The 21,575-nt window shown below is 44.0% G+C and overlaps 1 protein-coding gene across 1 annotated transcript in view; it reads right to left on the reverse strand.

Annotated features, from left to right (window-relative positions):
• Window positions 1-21,575, reverse strand: part of LOC146811650 (uncharacterized) — a 112,531-nt gene that overhangs the window by 50,226 nt on the left and 40,730 nt on the right. The window contains exon 5 of the mRNA XM_085618623.1: window positions 7,810-7,979. Within this exon, the coding sequence (XP_085474749.1) occupies window positions 7,810-7,979 (170 nt within the window). The remainder of the gene's footprint in view (window positions 1-7,809; window positions 7,980-21,575) is intronic.

Raw genomic sequence — 21,575 nt, forward strand, 5'->3', positions numbered from 1 at the left:
CCACGTATAGTGGACCTAGGAACTTCATTAACTTCATAGGGATCTGCCGTGTCACAAGTAATTAGTTTGCTTAACCTGAAAAAGCCCGTTCTGTTTCACCATAGTCCGACTGACAGCACAACCAGTGGGAGGAAAGCTACCCCCTTAACCGGTTTTGAGTGACTGAAGTGGAGGCGACTTCTCATTACCGTGGCCAAGGAGAGAAGGGATTCCCTATCTTGGATCTTGAGAGTGAGAGTGAGGAGCACTGTAGGATCGATTCCAGCAGGACAAGAAGGAACTGCTGAAAAGGTGGGTAGGCTTGCCCCCAGGAACTTTTACCTGATTGGATACAGTGTGCCCAGCAGTCATCCCCACACCCTAGCTAGTGGAAACCATACATTTGGCACTCAAAGAACCCTCCTCAGAATAAGATCTGAAGAAGACTGGACCTGCTGTCTGTGACCTAAGAGGGTCCAGAATTACTGGACATGCCCCTTCTTGTACCCAGGACAAAGAAGAGTGTCAGTTGGCTGCCATGCTGTGTGGCTGCAGGCACACAACAAAGTGCAAGAGGCATTCTTCCTGAACTGCTGAGCTTATCAGTGGCAACTGGACCTGGACTGGATTATGCCGTTAGCCTCTTTGTGATAACCTGAGAGTCTATAAGTACCTTCCAGTGACATACGGGTAATTCGAAGTGTACTCCTGTGGTTGTTTGGGCAAAAGTAAATAGTTTTGGAAACTTTTGAAAGCTTTTCCTCCAAACCTGCAGATTTCTAGCAGGACCTGATGGGAAAAGTATTCGGCGAGCAGTTGCTCAGCATCGGATTGGATTTCAGTTTCGTCCCACTCAAAGGTCCCACACCTTGAAACAAAATGACTAAGTCCTATTCTGTGTAGGGACTGGGACAATTTTCAGAGAGAAATTTCTAAAATTCCAAAGCACCAGCAAAACCAACCTATTTCAGGTATCCGGCACTCAGTTTCAAACTAAGGCCTGATTTAGAGTTTGGTGGACAGGCTTCTCAATCACACTATGACCGATAACAACCTCTACTTTATTCCACATGCTGTATCATATAATGCACTTGTAATAAGACAAACAAAATATGCCTCATGTTTGTGACGGAGTAACACACCTGTCAAATTCTAAATCAGGCTCTAAGCTTTTACAACCAAACTGAGTTGACCTTAAGAGCAAGATTTGGGGCCTTCCAGTGCCCACAAATGACTGAATAAAAGATTAGGCCAAGCTTAGACAGTGTAAGTTCCAAGTCCAAAATGTTGGTTTCTTTTCTTGCCCACCCAATTTGTCTCCACTGGACACTAAATTCTTCTAGCTCTTATTGTGACACCTCGCAGACTGGACAAAACAAAGATCCACATGACTACATTGAGCTGGTGGAAAGCCCAGTAGGTAGCAGAACATTTCCTATGGAAAACAAAATTATAGCAATGGGTTTCGTTCACTGTCAGGATTGCTTTAACACACTAAAAATACAATAAACTCTGCATTCTGAATACTTTTTTCTCAATCCATTTCTTGTGGATAAGCCCCATCAAGGTCGTATTATTGAGCCCTCTTAAGGCAACCTAATAATGCGCCTTAGCTATTATTACTGTATTGAACTTCTTAATGGTGCTATCTCGTTAGAAACGTTCAACAGAAATTCATGAACTAGAACAAAAAACTTGTCTCCTCCTACCTATACAAGTTAACTTGCTATCCTCTTATCCCTCTGTTTTTTTGTGTGCACCTTCTTACTAAATAATATTCAAACTGCGACTACCACTCATGCCCAACTCACTATGAAGTGATTGCGGCCCTTTCCCTTCAACCCTCTCTGGCCTTCTGGTAACAAAAAACTGGATATTTGTTGTTGGAAATGACCATCTTTTGTGTGGTATTCCTGCAGATTTTTGCCTTCTGTTGCAGAACCATTTTTTATTGGCAATAGGACACTGTGTACATTATCACTGCTAACCAGTGCTAAAGAGCATGTGCTCCCGCCTCTAAATATGGTAATATTGGTTTATCGCTAAATGGCTTATTTAATTTACTAATAAGTCCAAAGTAAAGTGCACTACATGTGCCCAGGGCCTGTAAATTAAATACTACTAGTGGGCCTACAGCACTGATAGTGCCACCGAATAAAATAAAACTTTACCGATTTAATTTTGCAATAAAACAATGTACACATATAGGAACAAAATACTTCTGGGACACAGTCCTGTATCCAATTAGAACAGTAACATTACAAAACAAACAAAGGCATTTCAGGCAAGACAATAGGAGCTTTTTACATTATCCAATGTTTTAAGCTTTTTCAAAACAGCGAATGCACTTTTTTACACAATGGATTAATGTGCATGCTGTTTTAGTAGGGGTCGACGACGTTTCGATCCTGTTACGAGGGTACTAGGATCATCATCAGGACATTAATGTGTACATGCCTGATTGTAACCGAAATTGCCCTGGGAAGGTGGTCGAGAAGGAATCGTATCCACGAAGGGAGCGAGGTCCCGGGGGTGGAGGGGAACTGGAGTCGTGAGAATGCACGATCCGGCCGGTGCCAAGGGCAACAACGGTAGCCAGGTTGAGTGAAGGTTCACTAGATTAAGCTGAAGAAGAATCCAACAGTTGACGGTCCAACAATCCTAGCAATTGTGTGCATTGTTTAATTGCAAAATTAAATCGGTTGTCCGGCTGGACTTCCAGAATATAGTATCGATTCTGAACTATATTTATCTAATCCTTATCGTAACCATTTGAGGATCACTGTTGTTTGTACTGAACTATTACCCAAGGTCCTCAATTACCTTTTGGGTTCCCTTGTCCCTCATAAATGTACCTTACAGGTAGAGTATTTACCCCAGAGTGTGTTACTTTTCTCATTTCTTGATGCACTAAATGTAATTTGAGAATTGTGTCCTATCCTACCTTTCCTAATGTTCCCAAATTATGTGTGGTGAAAGCACTAAAGGTGTATGAAAACATGACTGAAGAAGTCCACACTTCGGGTGAACAACAATTGTTTATCGCACTTACAAAACCTCACAAAGCAGTGACTTCTCCCACTATCGCAAGATGTATTAGATCAGTTTTGCAAGAAGTAGGTATTGATATTTCAAAGTTTGGAGCTCACTCCTTGTGGGGAGCTATGGCCTCCAAGGCGTTCTCCTTAGGGGCACGCTTGGAGGAAATACTCAACGCGGCGGACTGGTCCTCTGACTCTACGTTTAAAAGATTTTACTTTAAGCCGATAACACATTTGGCATCTCTGGTGATGGAGAAGCTTTAAACTAGCCTAATCCTTACCTCCGGTCCTGACATAAAGTGAAAAATTAGTTGGCTGTTGTGAAGGAAAGTTTAAATTCTATTAAGGATGCAGCAGCGAGGATTAGCCCACCCAATAGACCATGTCCCGGTTTTCCCACCCTAGAGTAATGGTTCTCCCATGGTCTGACGGTTCCTTTACTGGAGAATTATGTGATGTCGTCTTCCCTGATACAGCTTATGCCAGTTCTTTAGGACAATTGTGTTCTCTGCAGGAACTAGCTGAATATGTCTTATTTTAACAAAATTTGCGGTCTACTCTTTTGTTGACATGCTCATGTTCAGAGATGGAGTTCTTATCTCATATGCTGTTTTATTTCTAGGAAGAGACTCAAATAAAATGGACTTGTAATGATCAAGTCTGGCTGAGCACGCAGAAAGAAAGAGGAGGCTAGAGCGGCGATAAGGACTGTTTAAGGACTAAGGCCACCCTGATTGGAGGATTGGACTTTTTTCTGTTTATCCCATGGTCTGATGGGAAATGTAGTGTTTACTAGTTTTAAAATGGCTGCTGGTATAATAAAAGAATTGAAAGTTCAAGCTTAATCCTCGCCTCCGTGTCCTTAATAGAATTGAAACTTTCCTTCACAACAGCTAGCACATTTTTCATTCTGCTGCATACCCCCCTCAGCACAGTAGATGATGCAGCGTTGAGCGCATGTTGAATCAGACAAAATTCCGCACCAAATGTTCAATACACTGACCTCTGGGGAACGCAGCGGCAAGCAATGTCTCCAGGCCGGAGTGGGTCACACCCCTTGCACCATCAATTTTGGGGAGCCGTGACACCACTCAGGGCTTAAGGCCGCACCCATCACTGCAGTGCTCGTGGATGCATCACTGGGGCAGAAAACACAGCAGTGTGAATGATAGGGAGCTCCTCCCCAGGCAAGATGCCGAGTCGGGTTACTGCAGCACACTGCTCTAGAGTTGCCGGTCCTGCAGTAGTCTCCAGTGCCATGTAACAGGTCTGGAGAGCCCACGCATCGCAGGCCACACGCTGGCAGTTTCTTTAATGCCCCACACAATGAGGCTCCGACTGAGCCAGGCCCCACTGCAACTTTGGCAGGTGAGTTCCAAGCTGCCAACAAGTGGTTGTTGGGGCGATGTGAGGCCTGTACCGCAGATGCTTCAGGATAAGTAATGGACCCGGCATGGAGCTCTTCAACAAGCATCCGATCCGGCTGCCATCTTGGCAGAGTCCCCACAAGCTTCTCCTTAAACCCTACCCCCTAAACATATGCCCCTTATGATGTCAACCTTTTTCAAACCATGCTCTCTAAAGTATGAACATCTTGGCAGGATTATGAACACCCACTTGGCCATGAAAAGTCTGTCCCAGCCAGACTGGCCTTAGGTATTTGCACACAGGATGGTCATCTGAGGCTAAATTATTTAAAATGATACATTTAACTTGTCTAAGCCAGATGCACTCTCAATTGGGTGTGCCAGAAACAGACAGAGACAGTGGAACATAATACAGAAACAATTTGCTCTCAGGAACTTGCATTCAAATATAGACTGATGGTTTGAAGCATCAGGTTCAATATAGAGGAACTGGCAGCATATAGAGGCAGGGGCATGGCAGCACTGTAACAGAATAAGGGTCTCCGTGTCTTTTTAACCTTTTTGTGCAGTTATTTTTAAACCGCAAACTTCACCTGAAGGTATTGGGGAGCTTTACATGAGCACCAGTTACATTAACTAAGGTCATGTTATTTTTCTTTTTAGTCACTGGGAGATTAAATGATTTGTCTAGAATCACAGGATTTTGAGTCGAAGCGAGACTAAAACCCGGTTCCCTAGGTCCAGAGTTGGCAGCTCTGGCTGTAAGGCCACATCCTCTTCCTACTTTTTGGGGTTCCACTCTTCTGTTACACCTTGTTTTAAAGTAATAACATAGAAGGCCTCACCTCCTTCTTCTTATGGCAGTTTATGCACAACACTTTAAGGTGGTGTCAGCTACTTTGTTTTCTCTTTTCCCAACCTTCTTGTCTTTCTTATTACAAGATTCTGCTTGGATCCAAATGGCCCACAAAAGTCCACAGCCCCACAAAAGCTTCTAACATTCCTGTGTCAGGGATCTCCCTGCAGGATGAGAGTAGCGTGTGACTGCACAGGCTAGCAGGGGATGCCTGAGGGGTCCTTGGGACCCCTGTGCCCATCTTCCATTGGTCGCCCCAAGGGCACGGTGACTGTGTGCAACTTATTACGTGCACACAATGTTCCACCTGCTGACTTAACTTCCTAGAGCCACAGTTTGTGATCTATCGAGGGCACAGGAGCAGAGGCTGTTCCTCATTTGCATAGGGCCATGCTTCAATGCAAATGAGGGATCTCCACCTTGGGATCATGCAGCTGCATAATGTATGAAGGGCACAAGCATTGCATGGTCTTCTACAATAATAGAGTACTAATGGTTGAAAAAAATGTACGCAAATACCTATTGTCTGGAGGACAGTTTCTGTGATGCGGCCCCTTGAATGTCTCAAAAGCAGGCGTGCCCCGTGTGTAAAAGCAATACAGAGTTTCAATTATGGCCTACATCTACGGAGGGGCTTCTGTCGCCTTTGTGTCACGCAAGGTGATGCATGGCAACCCAGCCGTTAAGTGACATTTATTATACAACGCAGAGCCACCCTGCTGGCTCTGCATGACATAGTAAATCTAGAGTAACGCAATGTAGCACAAGTCGCTGCCTTCTTTTATTCTGTTCTGGGAAAGCGTTCCATGGGTGGAGTGTGGATGTGCCCGCGCATCCAAACATGCGTCAAAATGCTACACCTTCCAAGGTGAGACTCAAAGAGAAGAAATATGTTTATTTCTCCTCGTTTTATTCCTCTTTCTACATGTGCTGCATTTTGCAGCACACATAGAAAGAAGAAAAGGCCTCAGAGGATTGTTTTTGTGCAGGAAGCTGTCCCTTGCTGCACAAAAGCAATCCTGCGTGTAACGCAGGCACCCTTGCAGCATGGTGCAAGAGTGCCTACGCATTGGCGCTAGGCTGCACTCCGTGCGCCAGCAGAGGGAGAGACCAGGAGTGTGCCATATCTTAGGAGATATGGTGCATTTCTGCCCTCTCCTTGTCATGTAACGCAGCACAGCAAGGCGCCTCGCTGCATGCGTGACTTGTTCGTAAATCTGAGCCTATGGTTTCACCTGAAGCCCCCTAAATACTTCTCAAATTCTGAGTGCTGCTGAGAGAATATAATGACAGGTATGTATGAGGAACAACATGGGGTATGATGTGTGGGGTATAAATGAGGCATGCTTTTCCAGAAATAGATAGAGACGCATGCAGTAGGATACATTTAAAGGAGGGGGAACATTAAGGAACTGAACGATGAACCAGGAGGGAGGAACATGGACCGAGCATAGGAACAGGGAGGCAGTGGGAAACAGAGAGAAAAGGAGTTGATGGAGAGTTCCAATGTGAGTAGTTCACCCATCCCTGGTTTTCCTTTGCATTCAGGTACATCTTTTTGCTTCTTTAGTTATACACACAAAGTTTCAAGCACCATGTGGCACAGAAAACTGCAGTGGATGAATTTTTCACACCTCACATGGGTCTGCTAAAAATCTATGGTGGAAGGGGAATTTGCAGGACAGAATGGAGTTGAATGATGGTGAGAAGGAAACAGAAAAAAAGGGAGGACTTGAGAGTGGGGATGAGAGAAAGAGGGCTAGACAAATTAAAGGCAAGGAATAAAATGAGCCAGGCAAGGAGAAATAGAAGGAAAAGGAAAGAGAAGAGAGACAAGTAAAGTGACATAGGGGAGGGATGCATCAGAGGAAAGGAAGAACTAAGAGGGAGCCAGAGCTAAAGAGATCAAGGATAGGGATGAGAGAGGACAGAAATGGGTGACGGGAGAGGCAAGGAGATGATACAGTAACAGCGGTTTGCACTTGTCCCATGTTAGATGTGACTAGCTTATCGAGTCCTGTTGGCATTTGTAATTTTGCATGTCAAGTTATAAACACAGGACTATAAATACTAGACCGCAAAGGAAAAAGCAAATGGGTGAGTTACAGTTGGTGAGGGGGGATTTTGAAATCTCGGATGGAAGGAGGAGCGAGGGAGGAAAGAGAAAAGAAGGAAGAAAGGAAAGGAAGATGGGCTGGGAGGAAGAAGACAGCAAAAGGAAAACAAAGGGGAAGAAGGCCTAAAAACACGTATGCAAAGTCACTTCCTGTGTTGTCACTTCCTGCTGTCATTTACACAGAGCCTGTTCCTGCCACCTCAGGTGAATCGACGGTCCTGATCTATGGCTGTGTTCCTCCCAACAAGAAATGTAGAAGTTGTCACATGAAACTCTGTACCTATAAGACTGCTGCAAATAAATGGATGTGCAAGTGGTGGGCTTGGGTAGCCACTTAATTGTATAATGGATACTACTTGTATCAATTCTAGACACTCACAATAGAAACAAACATCACAAACAGCACTGAAACACAGCATGCACACTTTCAAGAGTGCCAGCAATACTCACACTGCAGAAGCTCTTCTGTCCTGCTGTGAAGCCAGCACACAGCATGTCATTTTGGATCAGCGTCAGGCCCTGGCTCTGGTTTAGGTACTGCACAAACATAGTGTTGCAATATGTTGAGTCTATAAGGGGGACCTGCACCTCCTGCAGGGTCTGCGGCGGGGGCAGGCTTGCTGCGGTGGAAGGAACAAGGAATGAACAAAAGGACATTAGTATTTTTATACAACTCTTCCTGCAGCCCAGTAGAGAGACAGTCAATTACTTGGCGGCCATCTTGTAAAGCCCAGCCCAAGGTTTACGAGTTGTGGCCTTTGTTACAATGTTTCCATACGTAAATGCATCCAGTGTCTACTTTAAATTGTTATTAAACACTTTAATTATGAGGGAGATAATAGGCATGGGTGGTGAGCTAAGGTGCTCATCAAATGGTGCCAAACAGTAGAAGTGCTACAGTGACCCAACAGGTTGGCAGACTTCTTGCATGAAATGTGGAAACTGGAATACTGTCATGTGGTCTACCTACTGGCAATGTAGACTGGGTCCCAAAGTGGTACCCCGGCAGGGTACCACCAATGTTATCACATGCGGACAATTATTTGCCGCTTTTCAATATCAGATTTATATTTACATCCAGACGATACTTCTCTACCCTACATGGATTTTTGCATAGAATTAACACACTATCCAGCTTATGCAAGAGCCAAACGTTGACTAGATCAAAAACTATTTGCACATGGTGGAGGGGGCTGGTGGTGGTATTCACGTGAAAGAAAAAGGGGTTTGAACAAAATACAACTTAAGACTGTTTTCAAAGTTCAAAGTAAAACTGACATATTCTCTACAGTCACATTTGGCCAGTTTTCCAAAGACTCATCTTTCATTAAAACATACATCATGAACTAATTTTAATTTTGACCGTCCATGCAGTAATATTTATACAGCATATGTTAATCTGCCAGAATGAACATTTCAAGTAAAGACACTGAGTCAAATATTATATTTTAAATTCTTCAGTACTCAAACAGAAATTAATTCATTCTAAACGAAAGACATACATCCAAAACTGAAATGGCCTAATTGTAAGAAAATTAATTATGCTCTTCCATCTCATTTCTGTAAGGTCGAGAGCTTTATTTTTCCCCCCTGAGAAAGGGCTTTTGTTTTATGTGACTTAATACATGTGTATCTATTAAAATGTAATATTAATGTTTTCTATATATTGAATGATTTCATGACCTTAAAACCACTACGGATCAACCTCTTGCAGCCTCCATTTGTTGATATCTTTTACAAAACCTTTGCTCACATTTTCACCTGCACTATGTCACTGCTTAGGGGGTTCATGGGAGACGTGCGGATTGATGGGTCTATTTTTAGTGCTAATTTTTCTAAAGCAGATTTGGTTTCCAATCGGTCCTTTCAGGGTCTGGAAGGAGGGAGGATATGAACTCAGTAGTTTGGTCTAGTAAGTCCACTTTTAGGGCTTGATGTAGAGTTTGGCAGACATGTTGCTTCACCACAAAGGTGATGGAGTCCTCTGTCTGCCAAACCAGTGGTCCATATGCTGTATTTAGAGCAGGGTGAGCTGTTAACTTTCCTGTGCCCCCACTGGCTGCACTGTGGGACTGCCTACTCCGAAGGACCCACAGAGTAGGGGCTGTTGGTGTAAGGACAGCACTGTCTACCATGTTTTGAGCGGGCAGTCTGGTGTATTGTTTTCTTTCTGCCACTATCCAGAAAAACTTGGCAGTACTGAACAGAAAAAAATTGGAAACTGGCCCATACAGCCTGGTTAAAAACTCCCATGTTGTGGGGGCCATTCGTTTTTTTTTATTTTTTATAAATAAAACTCCTGCTGTGGGTGTTATTTTTGAAAAAGGTTTGGTACACGGCTGCCCTAAAGATAGTGATCAGGCACACATGTGCACTGCCATCAGAGGATCTGCTTTGACTGTGGTTACTCTGAAGGCACAGAGATCGCTGCTTGAGTTAATTCACCTGGAATTTCCCCAAGGGCAAATACCGATATTACAGGGTTTGATATTTTTCAGGGAACAAATTCCCTTTACATTTTAAGTTGAAGTTCTCGAAATAAGGAGTAACTACAGAAATCGGTGCTTGTGCAACAATTTGCATGTTCTGCCCTAATTCTATGTAATTTCCCTGGAGAGATCCCTCCAGGCTTCCTCTGGTAACATGCTACAGGGAAAAAGCCCAAATAGTGAATTTTTCGACTGGACTTGATTTCCTGATTGGTCCATATACCTTTGTTGTATTTTATAAAGAAGCCCTGACTGATGAGGCAGGATCAACCTTACCCACAAACAGTGTCATTTTATCCTATACCCTTCTTAATCAACCACACGTCTGCTGTAATATCCCTGACTGATGAAGGAAAAGAGCGTATCTGCAACCCAGGGAGAGGTCTTGGGAAATAAATAACAAATGGAGGGGACATTTGAATGCGATCTCCCTTGACCTTTCTGGTGCTAATCTCACAAGGTGGAATATCTTTCAGGATATGAACAGATTCTGTTCGTCATCTTCTGAAATAAGAGGGATGTATCCTGCTTGTTGAGTCCAGGGTGTGCATGAACAAGCTCTGGGGTTGGGTCGGATGAGCAAGCTTCCCCTATTCTGGACGTGTGGAACAGTCTTTAAGGGTAATAGCAGGCGGGTGAACGCAAATGCGGACAAAGGTCTGACAGTAGGGAGACAGAAACGCTGAAATTGTTATTTTATAGCTGTTGATTTTAAATCGTTTTTATGTAAACTGCTGCACTCTATCTTCTTAAATGTTTAGGGTACTCACCTGATTTCAGTACAAGTCTGGGAGAGGTTTTGCTTGCACATACGCCCATTGCCCAGTGTCAATAGCGATGTTTTGCACATTATTGAATTTTAGCCTTGTTAGAGACTGCGGGACAGATTTACAAGCCCCTTGCGCCACTTTTGCGTCACTTTTAACATGGGAAAAATGATGCAAAAGTGGCGCAAGGGGCTTGTAAATTTGCCCCGGCGTTTCCGGTCTGCTGCGGCATTACCATCGCCGATTGAGCAGAGAAACGCAGCGCCTCCCATAGAGGACACTCCCAGTTCCTGCTGTTGCAGTGCTAGTGGCGTGAGCCCCGAGGGGATTTAAATCAGATGCTGCAGCAGGCGCACCGCCGGCGCGCTGAAGGTGCACCAAAGGCTAGCCTGTCTGCGCCCGTCAGCGCCCAATCAGCATCCAGGGCCATAAATGCCGCCGGCTTTGAACCAGAGCTCTCATATACCAGGGAAGAGCTTTTGACACTTAATTCATCAGCTAATACTAGTCAAGCTCTCCCGCGTATGGAGTATATTAAAGGCCCCTTGGTCTGCTGCACATGTAAACAAACCTTCAATTATGAGTGCAATATGGCGGCCGGTCGTACTGCTCACCCTGAGCATAAGATTCATGGCAAACAGGTGTGCTGTGGACTTATAAATGCTAGATCTCTAGCAAAAAATGCACTACATATCCAGGAGATGCTGGTAGATCAGAATCTGGACTGCCTCTTTATTACAGAAACCTTGTTAACGGAATGTTCAACTCCTGATGTAGTACAAGCCCTTCCTCCCGGCTACACCATTTCTAGACTGGATAGAACTGGGCAAAGAGGAGGAGGCATAGCCATAATTTACAAGGTCTATCTGAAAAGCGCTACCTTCAATATTAATGAATTAAAGAATTCGGAAAGTCTCTATTTCAGTCTCAAGCTAGACAGTTGCACAACGTTTGCGGGAGCTCTAATTTACAGGCCCTCAGGATCTGCTCTTGACTTTTTAGATATCCTAGGGGAAAGTAAATGCCCCCTAGTGGTCAGATACTCTAACTTTACTATCTTAAGTGATTTTAATCTTCATCTTGAAACAGCTGACACTTCTAACACTAAAACCTTTATAGAAATTATAAATACCTTGGGGCTAAAGCTACAGGTAGAGGGGTCTACACACTGTGCAGGACATACCCTTGATGGGATATGCACCAACACTGTTAGCCTAACCATTGACCCCCCAGTTCCTTTAACATGGTCAGACCACAAGTTAATTCCCTTTAAATTTGGCCATAAAAATGCTCCACAAGAAAGATATCCTAGCCAACAGGGATGTGCACAAAGTCGGAGATGTAATAGCATGCTCTCAAATCCCGACCTACAGAGCATAGCAGAAGCCAGGAAACCTATCCTTACAGGAAACCCATTAATCGACAATGATCTCTTCAAGGGATGGATGTTGTCCCTGGCAAACACCTTGGCACCCTTAGCCCCCCTTTTTTTTTTTTATTGAAAGCCATATAACAAGAAGATTTTTATCCATACATACATACATAAAATTCATTAAATATGTCAATTGATACAGAATTGTTAAATAGCACCGATTTGCCGGAAAGCAGTAAATCCTAAAATCAATAAAAGATAAACAATATGAACATTGAAGGCAGTATTCAACAAAAGAAACGCATAATATCTTGGAACAGCATCCACTGCCAATAATTAACACAAACTAAGCAATTGATTAGACCTTAAAAACCTTAAGCATTTACAGAGAAATCAGGGAGAATGGGCAAAATACTAATTCATCCTGTATTAATTAATATAGTTATGCCTTTTTGGTGTCTAATAAGAGGACCAGAGCTGGTATCTTCCGAGTCTCAAAATAATCAAGTGCTTCCGCTAAATAATGCCTATTGGTACCGAGCTGCCTCCCAGCGATAAAACCGTTTTGATAAGGATGGATCAGGTGCGAGGCAATCCGAATAAATCGATTGGTTAAAAGTTTGGTAATTATTTTATAGTCAGAATTTAAGAGCGTGATGGGACGATAAGAGTTAGGGTCTTCACTATCCTTACCTTTTTTTTTTAAACTTACTATATTCACATTTCTAAATGACAATGGTATCCTCTAAAATTGAGTCGGCCAACAGCAAAAGATAATCCAAAATGGTGCTAGAAAAGATATTAAAGAATTCTGCCGGGAGGCCGTCCGGGCCACAGGCTTTACCATTCGGGAGATTTTTAATTACATCCCCCAGTTGTTCTTTTGTGAAAGGACTCGCCATACTCTTTTTTTCAGCATCTGAAAGTACGGGCAATTCATGTCTCTGGAGAAAATCTCTCAAGGATGGCATATCAATAGTCTGTTGTTGGCCGTATATGTTCCTATAATGTTGTAACATGATATCCCCTATAGCTCCCGGGTCATCAGAGCGGGAAGCAGTTATAGGACATCTCAATGCGGTTATCTGATTAGTTACAGCCTCCTCCCTGGTCTGCCACGCGAGGAACCTCCCAGTATAATTACTCTCTTCGTAGACCTTTTGCCTGTGGTGCTGATAAAAGGATTCACTTTTAACATAATATTTTTAGCTAAAATCCCATTTAGCCTGATCAAGCTGCCATTGGTTAAAAGCAGAGGGGCAACTGAGAAATGTATCAAAGTACCTTTGCACTTTCTGCTCTAAAATGCGCTTTTCTTCCTTAGCTTTCCTTGAATTATCGGCATCTTTTCGGATGGCTAATCACCGTGCAAAAGCTTTAAGCGAGTCCCAAACCACATGCGGAGGTGCTGAGCCATGATTTCGCTCAAGAAACTCTTCAATCTTGGTTTTAATAAAGAGCACCCAGTTCTCTTCTAATAGCTACTGCCGGTTTAACATCCATCTTTTAGAAGTCATTATATATTTACCTAGCTCTAACTCAAGAATGACCATCGCATGATCCGAAAATCCATTCTGAAGGATTAACTGTTGGCTAAAAACCAGTCTCCTAGAAATAAGAATAAAGTCAATGCATGAAGAGGTGCAAAATCTACCTGAGAGACAAGTATAGGCGATATTAGTTGGAAATACCGCCCTCCATGCATTAAATATGTCCAAAGTCGAACCATAATTTTGTAAAACTTTTAAAGTTTTGGGTTTTAGCTGTTTTTTGGATATAGCTGAGGAGTCAATTTTAGGGTTCATTAGAAAATTGAAATCCCCCCTAAGATCATTTCCCCAGGTACTTGAATTAAAGATTGAAAAAACTCTTCATATGGCATAGGATTATCCTCTACTGGGGCATATATGCTGGCGAAAGTTAAGAGTCTGCTTCCTAATTTACAGGTAGCCCAGCACCCCCTTCTGCTCTGATAGTTTCCAAAATTGACTACCTCAGCCTGGAGGTTTTTGCTAAGGAAAATTGCGGTACCCCGATGAGATGCCGAAGAGGAGGAGAAACCCCTATAAGCTGCCCAGGACCTAAACATTGGGATATCTGCTAGTTTCCCCGCTGGTATATCAGTCTCTTTTATGAGACTGGCCGCTGGATTTTCTGTCTTAATCCAAGCCTCAATGGCACGCATTTTCTTCTTATTATTGAGGTCATTAACATTAAAAGAGACCACTTTTAAAATTTCCTTTCATCCATTTACAGAAAGCAAGATAGTATCCGAGCAGCCTAAAAGCATGGAAATGTGCTGAAAAACGCTGACATCAGTCAATGGCCCCATTCGAGGTCTAACAAAATATAGGTCTATTAATGATTAAAAAAATGGATTTTGTTTTTCCCCATGCTCCCTTTTCCACACCTGTGAACCCCGCCCTCCTCCTGTAGCCACCATGAGGAGACCACTGTCCCTGCTTACACCTGACAGGCTATTCCCCCCCCTTAACTGGCACTATGACTTGGTGCCAAGTGCTACCAAACTACCTACCCCCCTTCAAAAAGAAGAAAACAAACAAGAGCAGAGAAAGGAAAAAGAAAAAGAGGAAAAACAAAAGGCAATAGATGACAAACTGCGTGAGAGGATATAGTGGAAGAAGGACAAGCATCAGGATAAGAGACCAGAACAAGTGATTGAAAACATTTTGGAAACATTTTGAAAACATTTGTAAACTCATAACATTAACACCTTGACATTATATTGTCACTATGGAGTCTATAGGCCATTAGAACTTATCCATCAAAATTTGTTGCAGTAATTCCTGCGCTTCCGGGACATTGCAAAATACCTGAAATCTGCCTTTAACTAGCACCTTTAACTTGCTCTGTTGGGCAATCATTGCCTGCGCCCCCTGTTCCTTGAACAGATGTACATTTTTTACAAACTCTTTCCGCCTTTTGGCTGCGGAAGCCGACATGTCCGGGAAGATGCGGCAAAGTAGCACTTCTGTCGAGGTAAACAGTAGCTGTTTAATGGCCTTGGTTAACATTTGTTCCTTAACCCTGAAATCACCAAAATTAACCAAAATAGTCCGTGGGAGTTTAGCAATGGGAGGAAGATGTGCTGGAACCCGATATGCTCGCATAAGGGTGAGATCACCATTAAACTCTGGGAGGACATTTTTTAAAATAAACTAATCAACCCGTTGTAGAGTCTGCTGGCCCTCAAGGACCTCCAGAATACCCAAAATGCAGAGATTGGAGCATCTAGAATGATTCTCTAATTCCTCCAGTTTATACTCCAATGCTCTTCTCTGGTTCTGGAAGGTGGTGACTTTATTATTCATAGTTGAAACTTGGTCCTCCAATTGCGAGATTCTAGTCTCTGCCTCAAGTAGCCGTGCCGGGAACTTGACCCATGCTTTCTTCAATTTTAGTTAAACGAGCGTGGATTACAGCAATTTAAGCAGATTGGGAGGCTTTCAGATCTCGAATCTCCTCCAGAATCAAGTTAAGGAGGCTCTTGGCGTCCCATTGCATGGAGAAGGATCTGTTATCCTGGGAGAAGTTGTCCTGAGTCGATTCTGGCCTAACTTCAGACAGCAAAGCCAGTGGGTCAGAGGATGTAGACTCTACTGGGATGGTCAAGACAGCATCCACAGAAGTAGATAGATCAGATGAACTCCCCCCAGAAGGAGGCACAAGCAGAGAAGGGGATGGAGAGGGAGAGTGACAGCCATTCAAAGGATCTCAAAGACTCCCATCTTTAGTCCATAGGGTTGTCGATTAGAGGAGGCCCATTCGCCTCCAGTTCTGCAGATGACAAACCAGGCTTAGCTTTGAAAAATAAACGATGCTTTTTGAGGTCCTTGGTTACCCCAGCTGAATCCACCAGCGTCAGTGTCTTTAGCTTGGTCAGATCTGATGAGATGGAGGTACGTGCCCCAGGAGAGGCAATGGAGAAAGGGCTAATGCTCGAATCAAGGTCCACAGAAGCACCTCTAAGGTGGTCTTGTTTAGCAGCCCCAGAGCTTGCCATCTCAGCGGTTTCGGTATTCAGGTCAAGATCTTTCCTAAGAGCCGCCGCGTGGTTTGCCTGAACAGCAGCCTAGCCAACTCTTTTTTTCACACTTTGACCCAGGCTTGGGGAGTCAGAGTGGGCTGTTACAGTTCCTTTTGCTCCTTTGGTGAGATTTCGCATAATGCAGTTATCATGCTGATCCCTTAACAAGGCGGCCAAAATAAATACCTGGGACCCCCCCAGCGACCCTCAACCAAGTGGCATAGGGAACTCCCATACACCGGTGGGTAAGGAAAACACGTGCACTTACCCCCTCTTGGAGAGAAACCCGGTGGTCCAATGGCAAAAGAAAAAAAAGGCTGCAACTCCAAGGAGCACATGCGCCGGCACTGCAGGAACTATCCAGGAAGTATTCAGGCTCATGGAGTATGGAGACTAGCCGGTAAACCGCCTCAGGTCATTATGGAGCTGAAATGGTGTTAGAATGTTGACACCAGCATGTTGGAAGCCCGCTATAGCAATGTAGGCAGGGTGGGCACACTTAGTAAAACAGGGTTATTCAGGTGGGAAAAAAGGCCCACTGGTGCACACCGGTGCTCACGCTGCTCCGATCCTGTACAGCTCCAATTTCCCAGCTCCCGCTGGCATGTTCATGGAGCTCAGCGGCTCGGCTGCATCCCGCGGCTCAGCTGACTCCCACGTCTGACATCAGCTCGACTTCGGAAGAGAAAGGGGGTGTGGTTATGGCGTTCTCAGCTGGTAGCCTGTAACCCTTAGCCCCTTTAAGAAAAAATAGCACTTAGAAAGAGTCAGCTCCTTGGTTCACCCCTCATCTAAAAAAACCTACAAAGTCAATGTAAAAAACTGAAAAAACTATGGAGAGAAGACTATAAACCAGATGTTCTGGGGCCTTTTAAACTAGCACTCAGAGAATACCACCAGCAAATTAGAGTAGAAAAGAGGGCACACTACTCCAATTTAATTAATAAGGCTGACAATCAAAAAACTATTTTTAATATTGTAAAATCTTTTATAAATCCAAATTGTCTTGAACAAGAAATCTCTCCTTCACAGGATCTATGTGATCAAATTGCTGATTTCTTTGACGAAAAATCATAGACCTTAGGAAAGATTTCACGGATGTTTTTTCTCCACCTAATGACATTCAACTCTGGGAAAATAATAGCGAACTCACCTGTTTCAAAGAGATCAATTTGGGTCAATCTAGGCAAGCTATTGTTTCCTATAAGTCAGGTTCACCGTTCGATCCCTATCCTCCAAAAGTTCTACACGCATTGGTAGATACCATAAATCCAACCGTCAATCAGACAATTAATTCAATCTTCAGGCTAGCGAGAGTTCCTGAAAATTGGAAAATTGCAGCTGTGAAGCCTCTTCGAAAAAAGAAAATCCCTGATCCTACCACTCTTTCCAATCTTATACCAATCTCACTACTGCCCTACCTGAGTAAAATCACTGAGAAATTAGTACATATAAAAATAAATGATTTCTGCAAAAAGCCAATATACTACACCCCAAGCAATCGGGTTTTAGACCTGGCCATTCAACAGAGTCAGTGCGGCTCCATACATCCGAGACTTTGAAATTGTCCCTTGATCAGGGCAAGGATGCAGTGCTGGTTCTGTTGGACTTGTTGGCCGTGTTCGATACTGTCTCTCACGATATTTTGAGAGAGAGGCTCGCACATATCGGAATTATGAACAAGGCATTAGCATGGATCACATCTTTTTTGGAAAACAGGCACCAGATAATAACACTGGGTAGTTATAAATCTGAGGAAAAACTGGTGTTATCAGGGGTACCCGAGGCTCATCCCTGAATCCAACTCTTTTTAATATCTATATGGCACCACTCCTCACCCTGCTATCCACATTTGATGTTGAATCCATAGCCTATGCAGATGATACACAGTTGATTTTTACTCTTGACAAAATTTCTACAGTAGCAGAAGAGAAGTTTCATCACTGCCTAACAGCAGCTATGGACTGGATGAAACTGAATCATCTTAAATGCAACAGTTCAAAAACAGAAATTAAGTTGTTTGGAAAATCTAACTAATTTTCCCCAATTCAGTGGTGGCCTTCTAATTCAGCCCACCTCCAAAAACAGTAGATACTATGAGAAATGTAGAGATCAAGTTTGATTCCACTCTATCTTTCCACAAGCAAGCCGCTGTGGTGGCGGGTACTTGCTTCCAAATGATAAAAACTCTGAGAAAGATTTTTGATCTTCTTCCGTTACCCGCTAGGAAAACGGTTACAGCTGCTTTAATTCTATCTCGTCTGGACTATTGTAATAGTCTGTATGCAGGAACGAAAAAGACGGTCTTGAAACGACTGCAGATTGTCCAGAATGCTGCAGCGAGGCTGGTCCTGAAATTGCCAAAAGGCTCCTCTGCAGCAGCAGCACTGAGACCTCTTCACTGGCTGCCCATTCACAAGAGGATTCTCTTCAAAATCCTATCACTTACAGAGCCTCAAGAGCCACAGGGCCAGGATACCTAAGATCAAGAATCACACCGTACACTACCAATCGCATTCTGCGGTCATCCGCGGAGAATCTGCTAGCACCCCCCTTCTTTAAACTGAAAACAAGAGGGGGCAAGACAATGGCGGTGTTAGGAACTAAAGCATGGAATTCCCTGACCACCCAGCTTAGACATACACACATTGAACCCACGTTTAAGAAGCTCTTAAAGACCTGGATTATTACCATATGACACTGTTTTATCTCTCATTTAATCCCTTGATTTTAATATCTCAGCCTGGTTTCTCCCCTACTACAGATTTTCAGATATTGTTTTGCTAGCACCAGGATGCTCCTTGGAGTGAACGTTGTGCTTTACAAATACCATCATACATTCATTCATTCAAATAATGGTTTAAACAGGCAAAGAGGTGCTCAGCTAACTGGGAACTAAATTCTCTTCAATAGCTACTAAATTATTTCTTTTTTTAATATACTCAAAGAACATCACTTTATATATTTTCTAAGTGTTCTAATCAGAACTTCACTTACATTTTTTTTTGTGACTTCCAACTTTATAATAAAAAAATATCTGTTATGTTTTATGTGTGTTCTAACCACAAATTCAATTTAACAGTGTTTATTCTCAGTATTATATATATATATATATTTATATCTCACAGCTCCAAAGTCCACTTGCAGGCAATATGTGCACTCTTTCTGGCGGGTGCAACTCTGTGGAAGTGGGTCCACATTTCAATTCACGCTCACGTTTCCAAAAGAAAACACGCTGCACTCATGGGACCCCTTAGAAGATTCTTTAATTACAAGGACGCGTTTCGGCGTTCTGCCTTCTTCTGCTTGTTTAAAGACAGCGCAACAAGTCCTGCTGATTATTTGAACAGGTAGTTATTTCATTGGTTCTTGCTGCTAGGCATCAAAGAGGGACTCATTTCCTCCTGAGATGTATTGTGGGATTGGAAGTCCAAGGGTGTTCGGGGGGTGGGGGAGAGTTTATCATCGCATTCCCACCGGCGTCCACATAGACATGTCCCCACGATGTTTCACAGTACTGGGTAAATATTTACCATCCCACTCTGATGCACAGTTCAGTTTCCAAGAATCATGATGTGTCGCGCTGTTTTCAAAGTCTCCTCGGGGGGGGGGGCCCTCGTCATACCCCAGGGTTCCGAAGTCCTCGGCGCAGGAGCAGGTCAAATGGCCATAACTCCACCAGTAATGATGACTGTCGACAGTAGTCGACGGCGGTGCCCAGTGATCCCTGTTGGTGGTGCAACTTGCCTTCATATATCACAGCTCCAAAGTCCACTTGCAGGCAATATGTGCACTCTTTCTGGCGGGTGCAACTCTGTGGAAGTGGGTCCACATTTCAATTCACGCTCACGTTTCCAAAAGAAAACACGCTGCACTCACGGGACCCCTTAGAAGATTCTTTAATTACAAGGACGCGTTTCGGCGTTCTGCCTTCATCTGCTTGTTTAAAGACAGCGCAACCAGTCCTGCTGGTTATTTGAACAGGTAGAAGTTATTTCATTGGTTCTTGCTGCTAGGCATCAAAAAGGGACTCATTTCCTCCTGAGATGTATTGTGGGATTGGAAGTCCAAGGGTGTTCGGGGGGTGGGGGAGAGTTGATCATCGCATTCCCACCGGCGTCCACATAGACATGTCCCCACGATGTTTCACAGTACTGGGTAAATATTTACCATACCACTCTGATGCACAGTTCAGTTTCCAAGAATCATGATGTGTCGCGCTGTTTTCAAAGTCTCCTCGGGGGGGGGCCCTCGTCATACCCCAGGGTTCCGAAGCCCTCGGCGCAGGAGCAGGTCAAATGGCCATAACTCCACCAGTAATGATGACTGTCGACAGTAGTCGACGGCGGTGCCCTGTGATCCCTGTTGGTGGTGCAACTTGCCTTCATATATCACAGCTCCAAAGTCCACTTGCAGGCAATATGTGCACTCTTTCTAGCGGGTGCAACTCTGTGGAAGTGGGTCCACATTTCAATTCACGCTCACGTTTCCAAAAGAAAACACGCTGCACTCACGGGACCCCTTAGAAGATTCTTTAATTACAAGGACGCGTTTCGGCGTTCTGCCTTCATCTGCTTGTTTAAAGACAGCGCAACCAGTCCTGCTGGTTATTTGAACAGGTAGAAGTTATTTCATTGGTTCTTGCTGCTAGGCATCAAAAAGGGACTCATTTCCTCCTGAGATGTATTGTGGGATTGGAAGTCCAAGGGTGTTCGGGGGGTGGGGGAGAGTTGATCATCGCATTCCCACCGGCGTCCACATAGACATGTCCCCACGATGTTTCACAGTACTGGGTAAATATTTACCATACCCCTCTGATGCACAGTTCAGTTTCCAAGAATCATGATGTGTCGCGCTGTTTTCAAAGTCTCCTCGGGGGGGGGGGGGGCCCTCGTCATACCCAAGGGTTCCGAAGCCCTCGGCGCAGGAGCAGGTCAAATGGCCATAACTCCACCAGTAATGATGACTGTCGACAGTAGTCGACGGCGGTGCCCTGTGATCCCTGTTGGTGGTGCAACTTGCCTTCATATATCACAGCTCCAAAGTCCACTTGCAGGCAATATGTGCACTCTTTCTGGCGGGTGCAACTCTGTGGAAGTGGGTCCACATTTCAATTCACGCTCACGTTTCCAAAAGTAAACACGCTGCACTCACGGGACCCTTTAGAAGATTCTTTAATTACAAGGACGCGTTTCGGCGTTCTGCCTTCATCTGCTTGTTTAAAGACAGCGCAACCAGTCCTGCTGGTTATTTAAACAGGTAGAAGTTATTTCATTGGTTCTTGCTGCTAGGCATCAAAGAGGGACTCATTTCCTCCTGAGATGTATTGTGGGATTGGAAGTCCAAGGGTGTTCGGGGGGGGGGGGGGGAGAGTTGATCATCGCATTCCCACCGGCGTCCACATAGACATGTCCCCCACGAGCATGATGTTTCACAGTACTGGGTAAATATTTACCATCCAACTCTGATGAACAGTTCAGTTTCCAAGAATCATGATGTGTCGCGCTGTTTTCAAAGTCTCCTCGGGGGGGCCCCTCGTC

The sequence above is a fragment of the Triturus cristatus genome, chromosome 7 (genome assembly GCF_964204655.1).
Source record: "Triturus cristatus chromosome 7, aTriCri1.1, whole genome shotgun sequence".
Lineage (NCBI taxonomy): Eukaryota > Metazoa > Chordata > Amphibia > Caudata > Salamandridae > Triturus > Triturus cristatus.